This window comes from Sapajus apella, unplaced genomic scaffold (genome assembly GCF_009761245.1).
Source record: "Sapajus apella isolate SASKATOON/1434 unplaced genomic scaffold, GSC_monkey_1.0 scaffold11, whole genome shotgun sequence".
Classification (NCBI taxonomy): domain Eukaryota; kingdom Metazoa; phylum Chordata; class Mammalia; order Primates; family Cebidae; genus Sapajus; species Sapajus apella.
The window spans coordinates 1,571,013-1,596,012 of record NW_022436951.1 but is presented as its reverse complement, the minus strand read 5'-3'; the positions used below and the strand labels follow the sequence as shown (position 1 = coordinate 1,596,012).

Genomic DNA, 25,000 nt, shown 5'->3' with positions numbered 1-25,000 from the left:
TATCAGGATGATGCTGGCCTCATAAAATGAGTTAGAGAGGTTTTCCTCTTTTTCTATTGTTTGGAATAGTTTCAAAAGGAATGGTACCAGCTCCTCTTTGTACCTCTGGTAGAATCCGGCTGTGAGTCCCTCTGGTCCTGAACTTTTTTGGTTGATAGGCTATTAATTACACCCTCAATTTCAGAACTTGTTTTTGGTCTATTCAGGGATTTGACTTCTTCCTGGTTTAGTCTTGGGAGGGTGTATGTGTCCAGGAATTTATCCATTTTTCTAGGTTTTCTACTTATTTGCATAGAGGTGTTTATAGTATTTTCTCATGGTAGTTTGTATTTCTTTGGGATCAGTGGTGATATCACCTTTATCATTTTTTATTGCTTCTATTTGATTTTTCTGTCTTTTTTTCTTTATTAGTCTGGCTAGCAGTCTATTTTGTTGGTCTTTTCAAAAAACCAGCTTATGTATTCATCAGTTTTTGGAAGGGTTTTTCGTGTCTCTATCTCCTTCAGTTCTGCTCTGATCTTAGTTATTTCTTGTCTTCTGCTGGCTTTTGAATTTGCTTGCTCTTGTTTCTCTAGTTTGTTTAATTGTGATGTTAGGGTGTTGATTTGAGATCTTTCCTCATTTCTCTTGTGGGCAGTTAGTGCTATAAATTTCACTCTAAACACGGCTTTAGCTGTGTCCCAGAGATTCTGGTACATTGTATCTTTGATCTCATTGGTTTCAAAGAACATCTTTATTTTTGACTTCATTTCACTATTTACCCAGTAGTCATTGAGGGGCAAGTTGTTCAGCTTCCATGTAGCTGTGCAGTTTTGAGTGAGTTTCTTAATCCTGAGTTCTAACTTGATTGCACTATGGTCTGAGAGACTGTTTATGATTTCTGTTCTTTTGCATTTGCTAAGTAGTGTTTCAGTTCCAATTATGTGATCAATTTTAGAATAAGTGTGATGTGATGTTGAGAAGAATGTATATCCTGTGGATTTGGGGTGGAGAGTTCCATAGATGTCCACTAGGTCTACTTGGTCCAGATCTGAGTTCAAGTCCTGGATATCCTTGTTAATTTTCTGCCTCGTTGATCTGTCTAATATTGAGAGTGGGATTTTAAAGTCTCCCACTATTATTGTGTGGGAGTCTATGTCTTTTTGTAGGTCTGTAAGAACTTGCTTTATGAATCTCTGTGCTCCTGTATTGGGTGCATATATATTTAGGATAGTTAGCTTTTCTTGTTGCATTGATCCCTTTATCATTATGTAATGCCCTTCTTTGTCCTTTTTGATTTTTGTTGGTTTAAAGTCTGTTTTATCAGAGAGTAGGATTGCAATCCCTGCTTTTTTTACTCTTCATTTGCTTGGTAAATCTTCCTCCATCCCTTTATTTTGAGCCTACATGTGTCTTTGCACATGGGACGGGTCTCCTGAATACAGCACACTGATGGATATTGACTCTTTATCCAATTAACCAGTCTGTGTCTTTTAATCAGGTCATTTAGCCCATTTACATTTAAGTTTAATATTGTTATATGTAAATATGAACCTGTCATTATGATGCTAACTGGTTATTTTCCCTGTTAGTGATGCATTTTTTTCATAGTGTCTATGGTTTTTACAATTTGGTATGTTTTTGTAGTGGCTGGTATCAGTTGTTCATTTCCATGTTTAGTGCTTCCTTAAGGAGCTCTTGTAAGGCAGGCCTGGTGGTGAAAAAATTTCTCAGCATTTGCTTGTCTGTAAAAGATTTTATTTCTCCTTTACTTATGAAGCTTAGTTTGGCTGTGAAATTCTGGGTTGAAATTCTTTTCTTTAAGGATGTGATGTTGAATATTGGCCCCCATTCTCTCCTGGCTTATAGGATTACTGAAGATAAATCTGCTATTGTTCTGATGGGCTTCTCTTTGTGGGTAACCTGACCTTTCACTCTGGCTGTGTTTAACTTCATTTCAGCCTTGATGAATCTGATGATTATGTGTCTTGCTTTTCTTGAGAAGTATCTTTATGATGTTCTCTATATTTCCTGAATTTGAATGTTGGCCTGTCTTGTTAGGTTGGGGAAGTTCTCCTTGATAATTTCCAACTTGGGTCCATTCTCCCCATAAATTTCAGGTACACCAATCAAACATAGATTTGGTCTTTTCACATAGTCTCATATTTCTTGGAAGATTTGTTCATTTCTTTTTATTTTTTCTCTAATCTTGTCTTCAGGCTTTATTTAATTAAGTTGATCTTCAATCTCTGATATCCTTTCTTCTGCTTGATTGATTCAGCTATTGATACTTGTGTATGTTTCACAAAATTCTTGTGCTGTGTTTTTCAGTTTCATCAGTTCATTTATGTTCTTCTCTAAACTGGTTATTATAGTTAGCAATATTTCTAACCCATTTTCAAGGTTCTTAGCTTCCTTACATTGAGTTAGAGCATACTTTGTTAGCTCAGAGGAGTTTGTTATTACCCACCTTCTGAATCCTATTTCTGTCAGTTCATCAAACTCATTCTCTGTCCAGTTTTGTTCTCTTGCTGGTGACGAGTTGTGATTGTTTTGGAGGAGAAGACGTGTTCTGGTGTTTGGAATGTTTAGCCTTTTTGTGCTACTTCCTCCCCATCTTTGTGGATTTATCTACATTTTGTCTTCACTTTTGGTGACCTTCAGATGGAGGTTTTATGTGGTCATCCTTTTTTGTTGATGTTGATGCTCTATTCCTTTCTGTTAATTTTCCTTCTAACAGTCAGGCTGCTCTGCTGCACATTTGCTGGAGTTTGCTGCAGGTCCACATTCAGACCCTGTTTGCCTGGGTATCACCAGCAGAGGCTGCAGAACATCAAAGATTGCTGCCTGTTTCTTCCTCTGGAAGCTTCTTCCCAGAGGGGCACCACATGCCTGCTGGAGCTCTCCTCTATGAGGTATCTGTTGGCCCCTGCTGGGAGATGTCTTCTAGTCAGGAGGCATGGGGTAAGGGACCCACTTGAAGAGGCAGTCTGTCCCTTAGCAGAGCTCAAACACTGTGCTGGGAGATCCGGTGCACAGAGCCAGCAAGCAAGGATGTTTAAGTCTGCTGAAGCTGTGGCACAGCTGCCCCTTCCCCTAGGTGTTCTGTCCCAGGGGAAAGTCCCAGGCTTTGTCCGTAAGCCCTTGACTTTTTCAGAGATGCCTAGCCCAGAGGGGTGGAGTCTAGAGGTAAGGGAGGAATCTAGAGCTTTGCTGAGCTGCAGAGGGCTCCACCCAGTTGAAACTTCCTGTGGCTTTGTTTACACTGTAAGAGGAAAACCGCCTACTCAAGCCTCAGTAATGATGGGTGCCCCTTCCCTCACCAAGCTCCAGTGTCCCCAGGTTGACTTCAGACTGCTGTCCTGGTAGCAAGAATTTCAAGCCAGTGGATCTTGGCATGCTAGAGTCTGTGGGGGTGGGATCCGCTGAAGTAGACCATTGGGCTCCCTGGTTTCAGCCCCCTTTTCAGGGGAATGAACAGTTCTGTCTCGCTGGCATTTCAGGTGCCACTGGAATATGAAAAAAACCTCCTGCAGCTAGCTCGGTGTCTGCCCAAACAGCCGCCCAGTTTTCTGTTTGAAACCCAGGTCCCTGGTGGTGTAGGCACTGGAGGGAATCTCCTGGTCTGCAGGTAGTGAAGACTGTGGGAAAAGCGTAGTATTTGGGCTGGGGTATGCCATGCCTCACAACACAGTCCCCAGTCCCTCCGGGCTTCCTTTGGCTAGCCTAGGGAGTTCCCCAACCCCTTGTGCTTCCTGGGTGAGGCAATATCCCACCCTGCTTCAGCTCACCCTCTGTGGGCTGCACCCACTGTCTAACCAGAGATGAGCTGGGTATCTCAGCTGGAGTGCAGAAATCACCTGCTTCTGTGTTGATCTCACTGCAGACCTAGAGCTGTTCCTATTCAGCCACCTTGCCAGGTCTTACAACTGATTTTTCTTAAGTCAAGAACTTTCACCTTTTTGCTTAAAGGAAGCACTTTATGGCTTCTTGTTAGCATATATGACTCACCAGCATCACTACCTTTGTGCTTTCACATCATTTTTAAATAAAGCCAAGAAATAACTTGAACAGAAGCACTGTGATACTGAGAGGGTCGATTCGGTAACTGATCAGATTGGGACAGAATGAGATTCTTTATGCTACTCAAAATGGCAGGAAATTCAAAACATGAATTATTTATTTCTGGAATTTTCCATTTAATATTTCCAGACCACAGTTGACTGTGGGTAACTGAAGCCTCAGAAAGTGAAATGGTGGATAAGAGAGGATGTAGGATTTTTATATATGTAATTAGTTAAGATGAAGTTATACTGAATTCGGATGGGCCCTGCATCCAATGACTGGTGCCCTTCTAAGAAAAAGAGAGGACACAGAGATAAACACGGAGAAGATGACCTAATGATGGCAGCAGAGACTGGAGTGATGCATTGACAAGCCAACGAATGCTGAGAATTGCCAACAACCGCCAAAAGCTGGAGGAGAAGCATGGGATGGTTTGCTTTCCTTCGAGCTCCCAGAAATAACCAACACTGTTGACCCTTTGATTTCAGACTTTCAGTCTTCAGGACTGTGAGAGAATACATTTTTGTTTTTTAAACCATCCAATTTGTTATGGAAGCCTTGGAGAACTAATTTGCAATTACTATACTAGGTACTGGGGATTCACAGGTAAATAAGACAAGAACATTCTTGTGCTCATAGGGCTGCTGATCATCTTTTGATATTTTCAGCATTTAAAACTTATTTTTATATACGTTTGACTAAGAAAGTCTTTTTCTTCTTATAACTTCATGAGAAAGAGCAGCTGCTAAAATAGTGACCAGAATTTGAGAATGTGGCCTTGTGGAAGGCCTTATTAGATAGGGACATATCTTTGAAGAGAAAATCCTATAGAGTGCCTAAATGTTAACACACACACACACACACACACACACACACACACACACACACACTCCACACTAAATTTCATCCACTTTCCTAATTCAGGAATGCCTTATCTCAGGTATCAGGTAGATGTGGTTGTGCCAACTATTTCAAAAATGACCCTGATATGGTTTGGCTGTGAATGAGTTACAGTTCTCATTTTGCATTGTAACTCCCACAATTCCCATGTCTTTTGGGAGGAACCTGGTGGAGATAACTGAATCAAGGCGGCAGGTCTTTCCCGTACTGTTCTCATGATAATGAATAAGTCCCATGAGATCTGATGGTTTTAGAAATGGGAGTCTCCCTGCACAAGCTGTCTTCTCTTGTCTGTTGGCAGGTGAGAGACATACCTTTCACCTTCTCCATGATGGTGAGGCCTCCCAAGCCATGTGGAGCTGAGTACATTAAACCTCTTTTTCTGAATAAATTACCAAGTCTCAGGTATGTCTTTAGCAGCAGCGTGAAAATGGACTAATACAGATCCTAAAAACTGAGCAATGACTTTGGGATTTCCTGCAACTTGTATTGATTGGGAAGGAAATAATTTGGTGCTACCAAGGCTGTAATTTCCCCCCACTATTGAACCATTAGTTTTTGACTACATTAGCACCTTCTTCTGAAAATTGTCTCAGAAGAATTGCCTGTTACTTCCTTCACAGTAAGAATTCTAGCCTGCATCTTTTTCAGACTAAAGAGCACGCCTCATATCCTCTCACATATTATACATCATAGAAAATTTCTTTTCCCCTCTTTTTATATAAACCGTTGGCTTTATTTTTCTATTCTCTGTGGTGCTTTAGTATAATGTGAATTCTGAATGAAGACCTACTTTATTATATGAATGACTGTGGGGATATAGGTTTTGAAACTTTTCAGTGCTGACCTCTTAATTAAAAATTTCCTTCTGAAATGTGAATAATTCTTTAAAAGCATACTATTTTCCTGATGATAACTTAACATTGAAAAAATATTAACTAAAAAATGACTCCAAGGAAAATGTATATGGATGTTTTCTCTAGGATTTTTTTCAACTCCTCTGTAAGTTTGACATAATTTAAAAGGCAAAAGAAACTCAAAAAGTAAGAGTTAAAATTCCACTTAATGTTAGTTTTTGCTTTTTCATCTCCTCTGTGATTCAGAACTGAAGCAGAAACAATCAAGGCCACTCTAATGAGTAAATAAAGGCAATGCCCCCTTACATGGCATGGTTTCAGAGGTGTTGGGAAACTCATGTAGATGACATCTGCTATTTGCGCCTGACTAGAGCATCTTCTCACATCTTCTAGTAGCAGAACTTAGCTTTTTCTTGTAAACCACTGCATCCTCATTTGCATTTCACTCATAAGGATGGGGTTGGCAAAGACCCAGCCAATCAGTCCATTCTATTCTCATACCCAGTGCTTGTTTGGGCAATTGACCTCAGGCCCAAATCAGATCAGTGAATCTCAGTTATGTTTCTATGCTGAAACTATTAGGAAAAACTATCTTTTGTCATCTTGATTCAGTGTGAAAAGATCCTACTTAAGTATAGTTAATGCAGACAGAGTAGAATAAAACAGATAGGGAAAACTCAAGCTTGGATGATACTGTTTGAGACTCCAGATCCAGTTATCCCCAGAACTGCTTCTCTTTCAGTTCCAATTAGTTTGAAAGGTATCCTTCTCCCTCATGTTTTTGGTTCAACTGATCTTACTTGGGTTTCTGTCATTTGCAAACTGATCAGGTTAAAATTAGTTTGGGACTGAGAAAGTATAATCTTGCATGGCCACTTATCAGGTTGGAATAACAGAAAGATATAGTTAATGCCAACTCTGCAAGGAAGAAGACACTCACACAAAGACACACTACACTCTAAGGTGTCAGTACAACTCCCTTCTTGAAGGAGTATGGCTGTTTAAAGTTCTGTCAGTAAAAATAAAACATTCCATTTGTGCATGCAGGATTTAAGTCATTTTGACACAGAGAAGAAGCCTCCAGGAGCGGAACTTTAGATAGTGAGTTTCTGCACACAACATTCCACAGCTACATCACTGTAGGGTGAAGGGAAACAGGACTCTGAGTCTGTTTTGCTGACTAGTCTTGACTAGACTTTACAAGGCCCTGCTTTGCTTTGAGTCTATCAAAATACTGTTTTGTTTAAATTTCATCCAAACTCACTCTTGCACAGAACTCTGTAGCAACTTATGTTTTCCTTTTGGTGAGATGAACATTGCAGTGGGTAAATAAACCTGATTTAGTTAGACTACAAGTAGTTACTGGTGGTTTTGGTTTGGCTAGGATTGGGAAGCCAAAGAGTTTTTAATTATTATAGCGCTCTCTCCCACTATAATTCTTGAATTCATACTGTTTTTATAATTAGAGCCCGGGTCATTTAATCATCTGCAAAGCAAATCTCATGGAAATTTGAGCTTTGAATCAGTTTTTTTTGAAGCTGGACTCCATAGCCTAGCTACTGACGTTGGGATGCCTGTGACAGAAGCGTCGGTATCATAGGGAGCTTCTAAGAAAGGGAGAATCTGGGGCCCATCTCTGACATGCTAAATCAGAATCTGATTTTTTGTAAAGATCCCTATGTTATTGTTTGCACAAAATTTTGAGAAGTGCTGCTCTGGACAGTCCTAGGAGTTTCAGTAGAGCCTCTCAGGAAAGGTAGGGAGTAGGGAAAGGGAGCACAAAGCCACTGGCCTTTCCCTGTGACAGCCATCCTGTAATATATTGCTTTGTGATTTCATTTTTCTGTAAACGCTCCTCTAAAGTAAAAACTACTATTTTAAGCCACATTAAATGAACTCATCATTTTGTGTGTGTATGTGAGAGAATAAGTTTTGTTGGGGTGGAATGGGGAAGGAAGAATTTTACCAAGGAAAAGCTGGAACGCAAACACAGCGCCCCCTACTCGATTTGTCATTTGCCTGTCTGTGTGGAGATGGCTGCTAGCAGGAGCTGCTGGTTCTTTTAGACCACACACACAGGAGGTCCTAGAATGATTCTAAACAACAGAATGGGAAGTGTGTGGATCTCTCAGAGCCCTATCTTTATAAAAATTAAGAAATAAACTAGGATAATGTCTTGAGAGAATGAGAAGCCAAGAAGATAAATTTGACAAGAAGAAGGTTCTGGTCCTTAGAGGGGAGTGGCAATTTTGAGAATAGCATGGTGGTTGTCATTGGAATTCATTTCTGACTCCAGGCCATAGATGAGAGAGAAAGAGAGGGGAAGGGGGAGGGGGATGAGGAGTGGGGGAGAGGGAGGGAAAGAGAGAGAACCAGATTTATAAATGATATGCCTGCAATCCTAGCACCTGGGAAAGGTGAGGCAAGAGGATCACTTGGGACCAGGAGTTCAAGACCAGCCTGAGCAACATAGTGAGACCCTGTCTCTACCAAACATTTTAAAACATTAGCTGGATATGGTGGCACATGCCTGCAGTTCCAGCTACTAGATAGGCTGACGTGGGAGGATCACTTGAGCCCAGGAGCTTGAGGCTGCAGTGAGCCATGATTGTGCCACTGCACTTCAGCCTAAGCAACAGAGGGAGACTCTGTCTCAAAAAAAAAAAGCTTCCACTCCTCTGATCTTAGGTAATTATTAGAACACAATAGCCCTATATGTGAGCTCCTGTATTAGAATGTAGCATAAAGAAGAGAGGAGAAGCATTTTCTCACCTAGCTCTACCTGGCCACAGGCCAACTACACCTTTAGTCCCTGAAGACTCTACCTTTGTAGGATGCCCAGCTGCTGATAAGCAGTGCTAACTGGGCAGATTGCTGGATCTGGCAGAGAAAGGGCAGAGACTAGAGACTTCAGTGGGCATCAAGATGAGAAAGCAACACAGGCAGTAGCCAGAAGTAGTGGAGTTTTGTATGAATCAAACAGGAAATAATGGCAAAAACTGAAATTATTTTTGCACCAACCTAGTATCTTCTGGGCACTCAGAAAAGCATGGGGTAAGAGGCAGTCATCCAAAAGGGTATGTGAGCAGAGGTCTTGTGTGGGAGCAGGAATCTGTGGAATTTTAGTTAATATATGCAACCCCACATGTATCCACGAGCAGATGAAAAATTTAATAAGAGATTTTGGGAAAATTTAACAAGACATTTTGTTGAAGCTGAAAATGTAACTTCCTCCCCAAATCTTTTCCAGCTCTTTAGAATAGATAAGCCAAGTTCCCATGGTTGACTATTCTTCATTAAGATTTAGAGTTACCTTTAAAACTAAGAGACAGGGTCTTTCTGCTCTTGTAGAGAACACCATGCAGTGTATTTTCCCCGAAATTCTACTCAGTTTCTCAGTATTTCTCCAAGGAATGCAATATGTAAAGGATACTGCCTTATTCTTTTTTGAACCCTCGTTACCACCTATCAGTACTTAGCATGTATGTGACCCTCATCAAGCACCTGTGCACAGTTTGATTGGACTACAATCAGCCACACTTTCATCATTTCCAAACATGATTTAATACCTGCTATACCCTAGGAATACAAGAATATCTTACCTTCAGTGCTTAAATCAAAGGCTAATATTCTTATAGTCCAAAGAGCAAAGGATTATTGGTTCTAAATTAAAATGTCCTGCCTTATCCACATGCAATATAGAAACCAGTCTACAGGCACATTTTTCTTCCAAAATGAAAGAGCACAATTTAATAATGGCTGGGTGGTTGTGTTGAGGCAAAATATTTTTTTCTTAATTGCTTCTCAGCATAACCCTAGAAGGTCAAGCTTACACATTCCTATGAAGAAGTAAGTGCGAATAGAGAATAAGCGTTCTGCCAAGAAGTGCTTTGGGAACTGCTAGCGTTGGTGTTGTCGAACACTGTCCTCTCTGTCACGATGACACTAAATCCCACTTGTTAGAATTTAATGTGGTTTCAGTGTGGTTCAGCGTAGACTAATAGCTCCAGTTGTTTCCAGGAATAGTTCTATTCACAGGACTGAAGAGTGCACGTGGTATCGTGTTCATTACATTTAGATTCACTTCTTGCTACTTAATTCCAGTGCAGACATTATTACGCCTTACTACTAAGAACATACATTGAACCATGTGTCAAGAACCGATGATGATACCTCTTACCATGCTGGAGTATTTTTTTCCACCTGGAAAGAATTATCTCCTTCAATTCCAGATGATGTTTGTACCCCTTTGATGTAGGAAGCACCATAATTTTTACCTTATGTGGAGGAGATACCTCTTTTATTTATGGAGTCAGCTTACCTGAGGTGCAGAAGTCTACTTTTTATCATCTCATTGGTGCCATCAGCCTCTTCTGTGGAGCAAAGGCAGTTTCTTCAGAAGCCTGTAGGTAAGGGGAGAAAGAAAAAGGGATAGAACTCTGCTATTTCTGTTTTAGAGCTACAGATAGGAAGTGGCCACCAGCTTGCACACAGTGCCCTGTACATAGTGGCAAAGTTTGTGCCAGGGAGACAACAAGAGTCTACTCTTCCTTGCCTGTGGTCATGACCAACCTATTTCCAATTATGTGCATTTTAGAAGTTGTCTCTTTCTTCTCAGGCTTTCAGGAATAACTATGTTCAAACAATTTTATTATCTGGGGATATTACTTTGAAAATGTCATTGAGAATGAATGCTTTGCTTGGAGACTAAATAGTGCCACATGTTAGCTCAAGTGAGAGACTCCAAAGATGTACTTTGTCCATTTTCCTAGGAAACTTTTTATAAACATTTTATAGTGCTTAGCAGGGAGCCTGCCACAAAGTAGGCAAATGTTTGCTGAATGACAAATGAATAACAGCTCTGATGAAGCTATAGCAACATTAATTTAAGGACACACAGATATAGTTATGTGGAGTATTATTTGCAGACATACACTACTTCTTGAATATAGAAATCATTACAGCTTTATAAATAGAAATCTTCTAATGTCATAAATCTACTAATGTATATTAGTAGAGTCTTTGAGGTGGGGTTATGTCTATGCCCAGCCCCAAATATCATCTTGGACCATATTTATTTGCTTGACTCTTTTTGTAATACTATTACAATGCTGAAATTTTGTTTTAAGTAAGATTTAAACCCCAGCAGGTAGGGTTTGCTTGGTGAAATATAAAGGCAATTCCACTTCAGAAATAATGTCGTATGTGTTAGGTACCATGCAAGCTCAAGGAAAGTAGATCGATTTCCTTCATCCAAATCTTTTAACTTTGAAATAGTGTTTTATAATATTAATATATTATATTAATATATTATGTTACTATAATATTGCTACATTGTTATGGGACTTCTTTATAATATCAGAAGTGTATTGGACATCAGATACCTAACTTTTATATAATAGCAGCACTCATAGCATTGCCTTTATTGGTAGATTATATACATATTTATGGTGAAAATCCTAATATGATGATTCACATTGTTAAAAAAGAATTATATTTTCTGATGCTCTGAATCATGCCCTATTTAAAGGATCCATTTTTGAGCTTATAATGAAGCACTGATGAATATTAAAATAAAAAATAAAGATAATTGGTACCATGACTTTATTAGGCATTTCACTGAATACAAATAAACTTTTTTGCATTAAGAACACAATCTTAGTAAAAAAATTCACATTTGCTACACAGACTGTAGGCATGGATTTTCTTTACACCACGTTTATTAAAGTATCAGCCAGATCCTAAAAAGAGAAGGCACAGATCTGTCTCTCTCTGGTGAATTTCTGGTGTCTAATGAAGGAAATGTCACCAGCTCTGCAAATTCCCATCCTCCAGAAATGAAAAAAATCAACACAATTGTGTGTAAGCAGGAGTCATGAGATGGACATGTTATATTAAGGGATTTGGATTTTCCTGTGCCACTTACAGGAATTTCGAGAGAGGAGGTAGCTACCAAAAATGTTTCAAAACTCCATCTACATTCAGGCTTTGTCAAGGATTCACTGTTGGAAACAACAGTATTTCAAAGTTAGAATTTAGGAATTCCAACATGGTTCTATTTTCTGCTCTGCTTTAGAAACTAGCCTCTGATGTAAGTGTTCTTATTTTGAGGCTTCTTGGGTTTTCAATTCCAAAAAAAAGTGCTGGTTGTTATCATTTGCTTGGATAAGCCTCTCTGCCAGGTGATAGCTTCATGTCAGGGTGACATTCTGTCTCCCAGCCCGCCTCCCCTGCCCCCCAGCAATGTCCTGAGGAGTGTCACCAGGGCAGTATCTATACCTCAGGCTCTCCTGTTCTTCCAGCAGTGAAGACACTTCCTTCCTATGTCACCTTTTCTACAATTCCGTAGATGACGAGTTTTAACCTGATGAAAATAATTTGTGCTAAGGTGTTAATGAAGGGAATAATGAATTAGTTTGTTATCTCTCTGAAAGAAAAAAGAAATTGAATTTAAAAGAGGTCCTGGTACTAGTCAGGGGGTGCTGTCACTTTTCAGGAGCATTTCTAATAAGTTGTTGTGTTTTTGGTTGTCCCAGTTACTGGGAAATGCTGCATAAGGGATTAATGGGGAAACCTGGACCTCACAACAGGCTGGCAAAGGGAAATGTTGATCATGGTGGCATTAGTCTTATGAAGATATTTGCTTGATTATCCCATCTGTATTCGAGTTGGTCCTTCAAAAAGCATTTGCGGGACCTGGAGCTGACCAATATTTTCCTCCTTGAAGGACATTATGTCTGCAGATATTCATGAGGTGTCTGAACACAGGGATATGGAGGGAGGCAGATCTCACCCCTTATACCAGCTGAAAAAGAGAGAAAGGCAGTGTGGATAGGATTATAAGATTTAGGAAAAAATATATAGGACACACCCAGTTACTTTGAATTTTAGATAAACTTTTTTTAAAAGTGAAAGTATGTCTGATAAAATATATGAGAAATACACTAAAGAAATCTTATCTGCAATTTAAATTTCACCGGGTATCCTGTATTTTACCTGGCAACCCTAAATACTGAGAAAGAATAACTAAGGATAGAGAAAGAAAGGAAATAAGTAAGTTAATTAATATTCTGTACCCAAATGCCAAGCCCGAAGAAGGTCACAGAATTTTTGCTTCAAGCATGACCACATGTGTAGATCCTTGTTAGTCATGAATTTTCTATTGCTAGACTACATGTGGGGCAGACAGGGAAAGTTTGAGGGTTTCCAGCTTGCTTTTTTTGAGAAGAGAACCGTGTTGGAACCACCTAGTATGGATGGGCCTTTAAAAACTCCCATAACACCAAGGGAGTTCATTTTACTTGAGAAGATAGAACTTTTAAAAGTAATGGTTTGGAGAAACCATTTTTGATGGAAAACTTATTAAAGAAAAATGGGTGCCATGTTGGGAACAGCAATTTTAGAAGTGCACTGGTTTTGTTGCTGATGAAAACAAATTAGTCTGTGTGATGATGACATTAATAAGTTAATAGATGTTTTACTATTTCAAAAAGCATGGGGTGCCCCACAAGCTGGACAGTTTGCTTGTGGGAACACAGATAGGTTCTAAAGCACATTCTTCGTAAAATTAAAAGAAGCGATTTTTAACAAAAACATTAATTTCAGTTTCAGTTTTAAATCCAAATTGCAAGAACAACAAAAAAAGTGTTAATAAATTAAGGCTGGTCACAATGTGCCCTTTTTCTTTAGGATAAGTTTGATTTTTGATAAAAGATCGTATACGTACACACACACACCACATACAAGCACATACTTTTGACTCATACAAATATACATTTAAAACTAATATCTACAAAATAGTATCACAATTGAAAGAACAATTACACAATTTTCAACAGATTCAATAGACATGTTTTACAAATTCTACAGAATATTTTATCATTATTATTGGGAAAACAAACAATTTAGAGCATTATTTAAAACTGTATGTAACACAGGAGCCACCAATAAGTTATGGCAAATATAGCATTTACACCATGGTGTCACTGAAATCTAGCTGAAAAGACAAAAGTGCTATAAAATAAAATGCTCTTAAAAACCTTGTTTATCATATCCTGAGGACACTATGCATTATTTTCTATTAGCAATTCAAAGTTTGAGCACTCTGCCTATGGAGCTCCTATTTGGTTGAGCGACCAAAAATTAAAAGATTGTGTTGTTGGATCTGTAAAACCGTGAAACTAAAAAACTCATGGAAACATGCATTTCCTGAGACTTCCAACTTTCCAGTCTGGAATCCTAACAAGGAAGAACCTGAACAAAATAACCCTGGGTAAAAACATGTTCAAACTTCAAAGAACTTAAAACAACTTTAAGGTGTGTATGTGTGTGTGTGTGTGTGTAATTTATATTCAAGTCCATCTTGGATTCTCTAATTTGAAGTATAATTGACAATGTAGATAAATTGTTAGTGCCAGGCATTTTCTGTTTCTGACAGTCTCACTTTTCATTGGTTTTCTAGTTACTTTTCTCCTCTTAAATATTTAAATACTTGAATTAGATTTATGTCTACTAATGCAGGAGATATTGATTTTAAAAGTTGAAACGGCAGTAGAATCAGATTGATTCGAGTGCAGTTTCAACTTGAATAAGTGTATGTATGTGAAATGTGCATTCTCTGTGTGTGTGTGTGTGTGTGTGTGTGCACATAGAGGTGTATACGTGCCAAACATTTTATACTCTAATACATTCACTGTTAGGTGGCAGTCCATGAAAAGTAGGTTTTCCCAGTATGGCTGAAAGTAAATATTGAGGTCATCATATAGAATATCCTAAGGCTTTTAAAAGATGCCTCCTCATTCTCTGCATTTACATGACTATGTAGTAAATAGGGAGACATAAATGATAATGGCAGAAGACATTTTTGTTATATTAGTCTTTGAAAATCACAGACAGGAAAGCAAACTTAAAAATGTTGCTCTTTGCATATTTTCTCTCGTCCCACCCACTCCTTTGATTTTCTGCTGTAGATTGGGTAAAAGTTAGATTTTATTTGTCTGGTTGTTTTGTTTTGTTGCCTCACAGGACTTGTGAAATAGTCTTAACCTACAAGCAAAACAAAAAGTGCACCAAGCTGTATCTACTGCCATCTTGGGGCTCGTGTGTAGCCCTTGTGCTACACAAACTCTGAAAAGACAGTGCCCAGCTAAGACAAAGGAGCATAGGCTGAGGGTAGTCTTTGATTGTATATCACCATTTGTTACTTTTGGAAGTAACAAATGTGCTCCAGGGCAGGGCGAATGGACAAAAGTGTGCTCCAGGGCAGTGTGCTCCAGGGCAGGGCTAATGGACAGAAGACACTGAAAGGTACCTTCTCTCCATTCCCCTTTCCAAGGACTCTCTCCTAGTAAACTCCCCAACTAACTGGAGGACGCATGGTTCCCTTCTACCTCTTCCCCCCTTTCTAAATTAAGGCAAGTCCATTTACTCTCAGTGCCTGCTACATAGGCACTGTATGTCCAGAGGAAACCACAGCATTGGCTTGAAAGTGCCTTTTGTCTAACAAGGTTTCTGGGTGCTTGTCATTAGCAGCAATACAAAGCTTTCCCTAGTTAAAAATCTACACAATTATTCTAAAGCTTCATCATGTTTTTTTCCAGCACCCAGTTGACAAATAGGACAAAGTTAATTCTAAGCAAACACTGTAAGAAAGTATCTACGTTCAAGAAAATACAACATAATTATCTCTATATTTTATCATTAATATGATGAGAAATCTGTTTTCCATTATATTTATAAAATTAAATTTATGTGTCACTGCAAATATGCTTGGCTAAAGATCCTCCTGAAGGATGAATGAGTAGCCAGCTAGAGGAAAACGTCTGCCTAAAAACCAATTTTGTGGGACATGCATTTCTGTAATTCTAATCATTTAAAAAGGATTCATATACATTTGCACATAAAGAGCAGGTGTAAGAAATAGAAAGATAAAACTACAAGGGGAGGGAAAATGGAAAGAAGAAATATATTTTGAAAATAATGAAGTCCTACACTAGAATTTTTTACAAAAATATTTTAATGTGATCATCTACTCTCAAAGATCTTATTACTCTTCTTAACACATTAAGGGTTTCAGTCTTTAATATTAATGTTTTCATTTGAAAAGAATTGTACTGTGTCCATATCTCTGTGTGTTTGTGTATGTTTGAATCTGTATGCTTGCACAGGAGTGGGCATATGTTGGTATATTGTATATGGCAAGATGTATACACACAACCCGAATGTATAAACACATTTTTGTGTGTACATGTATGCTATTTGGTCTACCACAGGTATATGCACGCTCCTCATAAACATTCTCTTCAGTATAAACAATTTCTTTTCCTCCCTTTAATTGCTAATATGTACTATTTTCTGATCATGAGTATTTATAATTTTGAAATCAACTCAATTATTTATGACCTTGACATATATAATCTTGAATTCAATTTCCGTATCTAAGAGATGAAGCCATATGTGCTACATTTAAGTTCATTAAAAGCTGAGGGCATGCTTTTATTTCTCTATGACCCTACTTTGCATGGACTGTATTGTCCTAGGAAACTATTGAGGTGCGATTATTTCTAAATATGAAAATAATTCATAATTGTAAGAATTTCATCAAATTTTATAATTTTTATAAATACCTCACAATATTCTTGTGAAGTACATAGGCAAGGATTATTGTGCTCTTACTAAGATTATTTTTTAGAGTTGTCAAATATCACAAAGACACCAAGTCGGAAACAACACTCAGGCTGTGTCATTGTTCTTCCCAGTAGACACAGAGGATTAAACGTTAGGTTGTAGAAACTTTGTGTGAAACTTTTGCCTCTCATCCCTCAAATAGGGTGAAACTCAGAAGTGAGGAATCAGTGCCAATTTTAAAGAGGTCCACTCACATCTCATAGATTTCAAGTTTTGTAAAGATATTTCACAGAACCCTGTAATTTCATGGACATAATTTCAAAAACATTGCTTTAACTCCTTCTACCAGCCTCTCTCTTTCTTCAAGTCAAAATCTTGAAGTTTCTTGAAAAATATTCCTTAAAATCTGGAGTTTAGATTAAATATTTGGAAATCCCCAATTGGCAGGAAAGCTTGCAGTCTTTTTTTCTTCCTTCCTTCCTTTTTTTTTTTTTTTTTTTAAATAATCAGAGGAGTCATTAAGAGGGCTGTTTAAAGAGCTCTTTTCAGAGTTTTCAATTTTAACGCACTTGTCTTACCTTATCATTTACTGGCTACTTGCAGGGCAATATTATTCAAGAGATTGCTGAATTAAAATGCCATCCATCTCTTTCACCCCTCAACCATTTTTTCCCTCTGAAGTTGGCATTCACAGTTCTTCCAAAAATGTTTTTATCCTATATTTATAGCTGCCTTAAATAGAAATACTGTGAAACACTATTATTTTCATATAACAAAAATCACTGATTATGGCCTCCAATATTACTGATGCATGGAGACTGATTTGATGCAGATTTTCTATGAGCAAAAGAGCTATGATTGCCCAACTGCAGATGACTGCAGAGTATTATACCAAGTTCCACAAAACAAATAAGTTTTAAGACAACAATGTAATACACAAAATGTTGGGCATCCAATTGTTTTGATTTCCACAGAGCATCTGATTAAAAAGAGCGAGCAAGAGAGGGAGCAGAAAGGTTACAGGGTATAGACAGTGTAGGAGCCTTAGGCTGAAAGTAGAGAACATAATCAAGTAAACACTCATGAGTTCTACGTTACAAAGACTAATTTTGAAAAACAAATTTACTGTTTTTTTTTAATCCCTAACACTAGAAGTAGATTTCACTCATCAAATGGGAAATGAAATATTTATAGTCATGAAGAGTATGCTTGTAATCAATGAAGAAATAGTTTTCCCCTTTTCCCACCCACTACCAGCTCTATTCCCTTCAGGGACTTAGTAGAATAGGAAGATCAGAGTGTTTACAGATAATGCCTAATACAATGAGTCTTCTCCGTCTTATTCATGGAAATTCCAAGTAGTGCTATCAAGTGTTGGCTTCTCCTTCATCAAAGACATAGTTGAGCTTTATGACAGTGCTGATAAAGTCACCAAGTTCTACAAAATCAGCAGTGACAATATTGATGCCACTCTCTCCTGGCTTCTGCATGCGGACCCACTGCATCATGGCAGGAAGAGCTCTGAGAAAGGAAACAAAAAGAAAAATCACAAAAGGTAAGATACTATTTTTCAAGCTCTACAGTTCTCAGGCTTCCCTTTAGTCCCAACTTATTAAAATAAATGTTTCATGTATAGGTACAGAAGGGGGAAAAGGTAAAATGGACTCTGGTGATTTCTTAAATTTTGAAGAAACTCAGCAGGAGCAATGTTCACTATATTGGTGTTCTCATCTCGGCAGATCCCAGATACTGTGATAGTTTATAACAATGCTTCCCTACTAAGAAAACAACATTATTGCATTTGTATTCTGATTTGACGTGGTGTCATCACAAACCCTGCAAACCTATGGAGTGGGGATGTCAGAGATGAACACATGCACTTAGCAAACATTTATTATAAACCCACTACTATGAGGAAATGTGCTAACATATTGTAAACAGACATAATAGTAAAATTCCCTGCCTTCAAAAAGTTAATAGTGTGCTGGTGGGGAGGCAGACAAAGAAGACATTGTAGCACATACAATCAGGGCTCATTCCTTCAGACACATTTACTGGGCACCTATTAAGTTCCAGTCATCTCTGTAGGCACCTGGAGAATTCAAGTGAACAATACAGATAAAAATATCTTTCCTTGCGGAGCTTACTTACATTCTCATAAGGAGAAGCGGACAATAAATAGTCATAAAAATGTGTACTTTGATAGGAGAGAGTAAGTGCTATAAAAATGGAGCAAAGAAAGGAAGATTAGGAATCTGCAGGTGGGGAGGGTGATGAAGATTGCATTTTAAAACAGGAGAGTTTAATAGGCCTCATTGATTAAGGGACATTTGTGCAAAGGTTTGAAGGAGACATGGGAGTTAGTCATGTGGCTATTTAGGGAAAGCATCCCAGCTATTGCCTTGGCACTAAAGGGTTAGTTTAGAGAAAAGAAGAGAGTAATATAAAATGAAGATAATGAGGAAAAGGTGGCACATTCTGTAGGGCAAATTAGGCCATTGCAAAAGTTTTGATGTTCACTCAGATTAAAACAGGGGGCCTTTGAAGTATCTTGAGCAGAGGGGTGGTGTGATTTGACTTTCACTGTAAGAGCTCATTCATCATCATGAGATAATAGTGGATAGTCCCCTAGCATAGCCTGGCAAATGGAGAAAAACCTTTCAGAAGAATGCCCCCCTAAAATAAATATTGAAAGATTAGGAAGATTTAGCTGGTTAAAGGTGGGAGGTGGGATGCTAGATGAGGATTATGCAATGCATTTTCAGGCAGAGGAAATACCATTTTTTCATTTATTGACAGAATGATGGCATGTGCTTAGGAGCAAGGGATCCAGGAAGACAGATACAGGAGATGTAAATGATGATGTCCAGCATCTTCTGGAAGCATATTGGAATGAGAACTACTATAACTGAGGGCAGGAAGACATGTTTCCATGACAAAACGATAAACAAAAAGGTCAGAGACATGATTGTGTTTTAAAAAGGAAGTTTGAGGGAAATACATATAAACATTAAATCCCTGGATCAAATGGAGGGGGAGAGGAAGAGAAAAAAGGAGAAAGAGAGGAGAGTTGAAAAACCTGAGGAAGTTGTATAAGAAAGGTAAGGTAGTTTTTTTTAAAAAAAATATATACTTTAAGTTCTGGGGTACATGTGCAGAATGTGCAGGTTTGTTACATAGTTGTTATACATGTGCCATGGTGGTTTGTTGCACCCATCATCTACATTAGGTATTTCTCCTAATGCTATCCCTCCCCAACACCCCTGGTGTGTGATGTTCCCCTCCCTGTGTCCATTGGTTCTCATTGTTCAACTCCCATTTACAAGTGAGAACATCTAGTGTTTGGTTTTCTGTTCTTGGGTTAGTTTGCTGAGAATGATGGTTTCCAGCTTCATCCATGTCCCCGCAAAGGACATGAACTCATCCCTTTTTATGGCTGCGTAGTATTCCATGGTGTATATGTGCCACATTTTCTCTCTCCAGTCTAAGTGTTTGCTATTGTGAACAGTGCCACAATAAACATGTGTGCATGTGTCTTTATAATGGAATGATTTATAATCCTTTGGGTATATACCCAGTAATGGGATTGCTGGGTCAATTAGTATTTCTATTTCTAGATCTTTGAGGAATCACCACTCTGTCTTCCACAATGGTTGAACTAATTTACACTCCCACTAACAGTGTAAAAGCATTCCTATTTCTCCACATCCTCTCTAACATTTTTTGTTGCCTGATTTTTTAATGATCATGATTCTAATTGGCTTTAGCTGATATCGTATTGTGGTTTTGATTTGCATTTCTCTAATGACAAGTGATAAGCTTTTTTTCATGTGTTTGTTGGCTGCAAAAATGTCTCCTTTTGCAAAGTGTCTGTTCATATCCTTTGCCCACTTTTTGATGGGGTTTTTTCTTGTAAATTTGAGTTCTTTGTAGATTCTGGATATTAGCCCTTTGTCAGATGGGTAGATTGCAAAAATTTTCTCCCATTCTTTTGGTGGCCTGTTCACTCTAATGACAGTTTCTTTTGCTGTGCAGAAGTGCTTTAGTTTAATTAGATCCCATTTGTCTATTTTGGCTTTTGTTGCCATTGCTTTTGGTATTTTAGTCATGAAGTCCTTGCCTATGCCCTGAATGGTATTGCCTAAGTTTTCTTCTAGGATTTTTATGGTTTTAGGTATTACGTTTAAATCTTGAATCCGTCTTGTGGTAAGGCACTTTTAAAGATGTTAAAGAGAAAAAACCCAGACAATAGAGGGCCTTGAGAAATATATAACAACTGAATTGGGAAGCTGAGCAAGATGCTGGAACAGAAGGCTCCACATTCCCCTGCAATGACATCATCTCTTCTGCAGGTATACCAAGTTAACAACTATCTATATAGCAAAAAAACACCATCATAAGAACGAAAAATCAGGTCAGCACCTATAGTACCTGGATTTAACTTGATATCACTGAAAATGCCACTGAAGAAATAGAAAAAGCAGTCCTGAATCAGTGACACCATCCTTCTCAACCCCCACAGGAAACGGCCTGGTGTGGAGAGTATCTCTGGGCTCTGGGGAAGGGAGAACACAGTAATTGTGAGTCATTGAACTCAGTGTGGTCCTGTTAAAGCAGAAATGAAAACCAGTTCTAACTCAGCTGATACCTGGTCACACAGAGAATATTTAAACCAGGCCTAGCCAGAGGGGAGTCGCAGATCCCAGCAGTCAGAACTTGAGTGCCTGCAAAGCTCACCACAGAGGGCTACAGTGTTCTGTGTCTCCAGGTACATTTGAAAGGCAGTCTAGGTCATCAGAACTGCAACTCCTAAGTGAGTCCATACTGAGATACCAGCTTGGGTAACCAAGGGAGTGCTGGCATCATCTCTCCCCTAAACCCAGGTTGCACAGCTTCTTGTTTCAAAAGAGACTCCTTTCTTCCACTTGAGAGAAGAGTGGTGAGGTTTTTATCTTGTCTCTTGGATACCAGCTCAGCCACAGCAGGATAGAACACCAGTGAGTCATGAGGTCCCCGTTCCAGGTCCTAGCTCCAAGATAAAATTTCTAGACATACCCTAGGACAGAAGGTAACCCACTGCCTTGAGGAAAAGGACCTAGACCTGCCAGCTTTTATCTCCCGCTAACTGAAGAGCCCTTCAGCCCCAAATAACCAGCAGAGATAACCAGGTACTACATCTTGGGCCTTGGGTGAACCTCTGAGACTTGCTGGCAAGTAAGACTCAGCACATTACTAGCTATGGTGGCTATGGGGAGAAACTCCTTATTCTTGAGGAAAGCAGATGGAAAAGTAAAGGGGACTTTGTCTTGTACCTTAGGTACCAACATGGCCATGGTGGGTGGGCCACCAAGCAGACTCTTGGAGTCCTTGATTCCAAGGACTTGACTATTGGATGGATTTCTGGATCTGTCCAGGGGAGCCCATTTTCCTGAAGGGTGAGTCTCAAGCTAGGCAGCATCCACCAGAAGCAGACTTAAGAGATCTTGGCCCTTATGGGAACATCAGTGGTAGTCTGGAAGTACTCATCATGACTAGGGTGGCAGTAGCTATAGGGTGAGGCTCCTGTACCTTGGGAAAGGGGAGGAAAGAGTGGTAAGGACTGTGTCTTTTGTTTTTAGTTCCAGCTCTGCTGCAATATAATAGGATACCACATGGACTTCTAAGGTTTTTGACTCCACTCGCTGACTCCCAGATGACACTTCTGGACCCACCCAGGGCTTGGGGGTCCTTGCCATCCTGAAAGGAAGGATATAGGCCTGGCTGGCTTTGCCACCTGTTGACTGTACAGTCCCAGGGCCTTGAGAAACCACATGCAGTAGCCAGGGAATGGTTACAGCAGGCCTTGCATGAGACCCAGTGCTTTGCTGGCTTCAGATCTGACCCAGCCCAGTCATAGTGGTGGTGGCCACAGAGGTGCTGTGTCACCCCATCCCCAGGTTTAGGTGTTACAAAATGACACAGGAGACTCTATATGCTTGGGAGAAAGTAAGAAAAGAAAACAAATCTCTGCCTGATAATTTAGAGAATTCTCCCATATCTGGACCAATACCATCAAGGTGGTACCAGTCGGCAGGAATCACAGCATTACTGGTCTTGGGGTACCCCTGAAGCAGATACAGCTTGAACACAACATCCACATCTTTCAAATTTCTGAAAGCCTTCCCTGAGAAGGATGGCTACAAATAAGCTCACACAGCAAAGACTAGAATAAATACCTGACTCTTCAACGTCCAGACACTGAAGAATGTCTAACTAGCATCAACACCATCCAGGGAAATGTGACCTAACCAAATGAACTAAATAAGGCACCAGGGACTAATCCTGGAGAAACAGAGATATGTGACCTTTCAGACAAAGAACTGAAAATAGCTGCGTTGAGGAAACTCAAATAAGTTCAAGATAACACAGAGAAGGAATTCAGAATTCTATCAGATAAATTCAACAAAGATATTAAAATAATTAAAAACAGTCAAGCAGAAATTCTGGAGCTGAAAAATACAATTGGTATACTAAAGAATGCATCAGAATCCTTTAATAGAATGGATCAACTAGAGGAAACAGTAACCTTGAAGACAGGGTATTTGAAAATACACAGAGGAGACAAAAGAAAAAAAGAATAAAAAACAATGAAGCATGCCTACGGGATCCAGAAAATAGACTCAAAAGGGCAAATATAAGAGTTATTGGTCTTAAATAAGTGGATGAGAAAGACATAGGAGTTTATTAAAAGAAAGTTTATTCAAAGAGAACTTCTCAAACTTAAAGAAAAATACTACTATCCAAGCAAAAGAATGCAAGAAATGCATGGCATGACATATTTATGGTACTGAAGGAAAAAAACCTTTTACCCTACAGTGGGATATTTGACAAAAATTTCCTTCACACATGAAGGTGAAATAAAGACTTTCACAGCCAAACAAAAGTTGAGGGATTTCATCAACACCAGACCCACCTCACAAGAATGTTAAAGGGAGTACTTCAAGAAGAAAAGGACATTAATGAGCAATAAATAATCAGTCAAAGGTACAAAACTTACTGATAATGGTAAGTACACAGAAAAACACAGACTATTATAACACTGTCACTATGGTATGTAAACTATTCTTATCCTCGGTGGATAGACTAAACAAATTTTCAAGACACAGTCAGTACAATAATATATAAGTAGAAACAATAAAGAGTTTAAAAACAGGATGAAGTTAAGGAATATTTTTATTAGTTTACTTTTTTTTAACTTATGCAAATAGTGTTACTATCAAGTTAAAATAATGGGTTATAAGATAGTATTTGCACTCTTCCTAGCAACCTCAAACCAAAAACATACAATGGATACACAAAAAATAAAAAGCAAGAACTATATCCTATAACCAAGGAAAATCATCTTCACTAGAGGAAGACAGGAAGGAAAAAGAGAAGACCACAAAACAACCAGAAAACACATAACAAAATGGTAGGAGTAAGTTCTTATCAATAATAACATTGGATGTAAATGGACTAACCTCTTCAATCAAAAGACATAGCTTGGCTTAATGGATGAAAAAACAATACCCAATGATCTATCGCCTACAAGAAATACACATCACCTGTAAAGACACACATAGACTGCAAATAAAGGGATGGAAAAAGATATTCCATGCTAATGGAAACAAGCAAACAAAAAACCAGGAGTTGCTATACTTATATCAGACAAAATAAATTTCAAGACAAAAACTGTAAGATGAGACAAATAATGTCACTGTGCCATGATAAAGGGTTCAATTCAGCAAGACAATATAACAACTGTGAATATATATGCAGTCAACACTAGAGCACCCAGATACATACAATAAATATTTTTAGAGCTAAAGAGAGAAATAGACCCCAAATACAATAATAGCCAGAGACCTCAACACCCTACTTTCAGTACTGGACAGATATTCCAGACAGAAAATCAACAAAGAAATCTGCAGTATAGACCAAATAGATCTAATACACATTGACAGAACATTTCATCCAAGAGCTGCAGGATAAACATTTTTTTCCTCAGCGCATGGATCATTCTCAAGGATAGACTATATTTTAGGTCACAAAACACATCTTAAGACATTCAAAACAATCTAAATAATATCAAACATCTTCTCTGACCACAAGGGATATAACTAGAAATTAATAACGAGGAATTTTGGGAATTATACAAATACATAGAAATTAAACAATATGCTCCTAAATGACCAGTGGGTCAATGAAGACATTAAGAAGGAAATTGAAAAATTTCCTGAAACAAATAATAATGGAAACACAACACACGAAAACTTATGGGATATAGCAAAAGCAATACTAAGAAGGAATTTTATAGCTACAAGTGCCTATGTTCAAAAAGAGAAAAAATATCAAACAACCTAATGATGCATCTTAACTAGAAATCCAAGAGCAAATCAAACCCCAAATTAGAAGAAATAATAAACATCAGAATAGTAATAAATGCAATTGAAATGAACAAAATACAAAAGATCAATGAAACAAAATTGTCATTTGTTGAAAAGTTAAGCACAATGGACAGACCTTTAGCCCTACTAAGAAAAAAAGAAGATACA

At 38.4% G+C, this 25,000-nt stretch overlaps 1 protein-coding gene across 1 annotated transcript in view; it reads right to left on the bottom strand.

The window, feature by feature from the left end:
- Window positions 1–17,565: 17,565 nt before the first annotated feature.
- The window catches only part of PLCXD3 (phosphatidylinositol specific phospholipase C X domain containing 3), a 196,618-nt gene continuing 189,183 nt past the window's right edge, over window positions 17,566–25,000 (bottom strand). Inside the window, exon 3 of the mRNA XM_032278861.1 lies at window positions 17,566–17,948. Within this exon, the coding sequence (XP_032134752.1) occupies window positions 17,795–17,948 (154 nt within the window). The 3' untranslated portion in view covers window positions 17,566–17,794. The remainder of the gene's footprint in view (window positions 17,949–25,000) is intronic.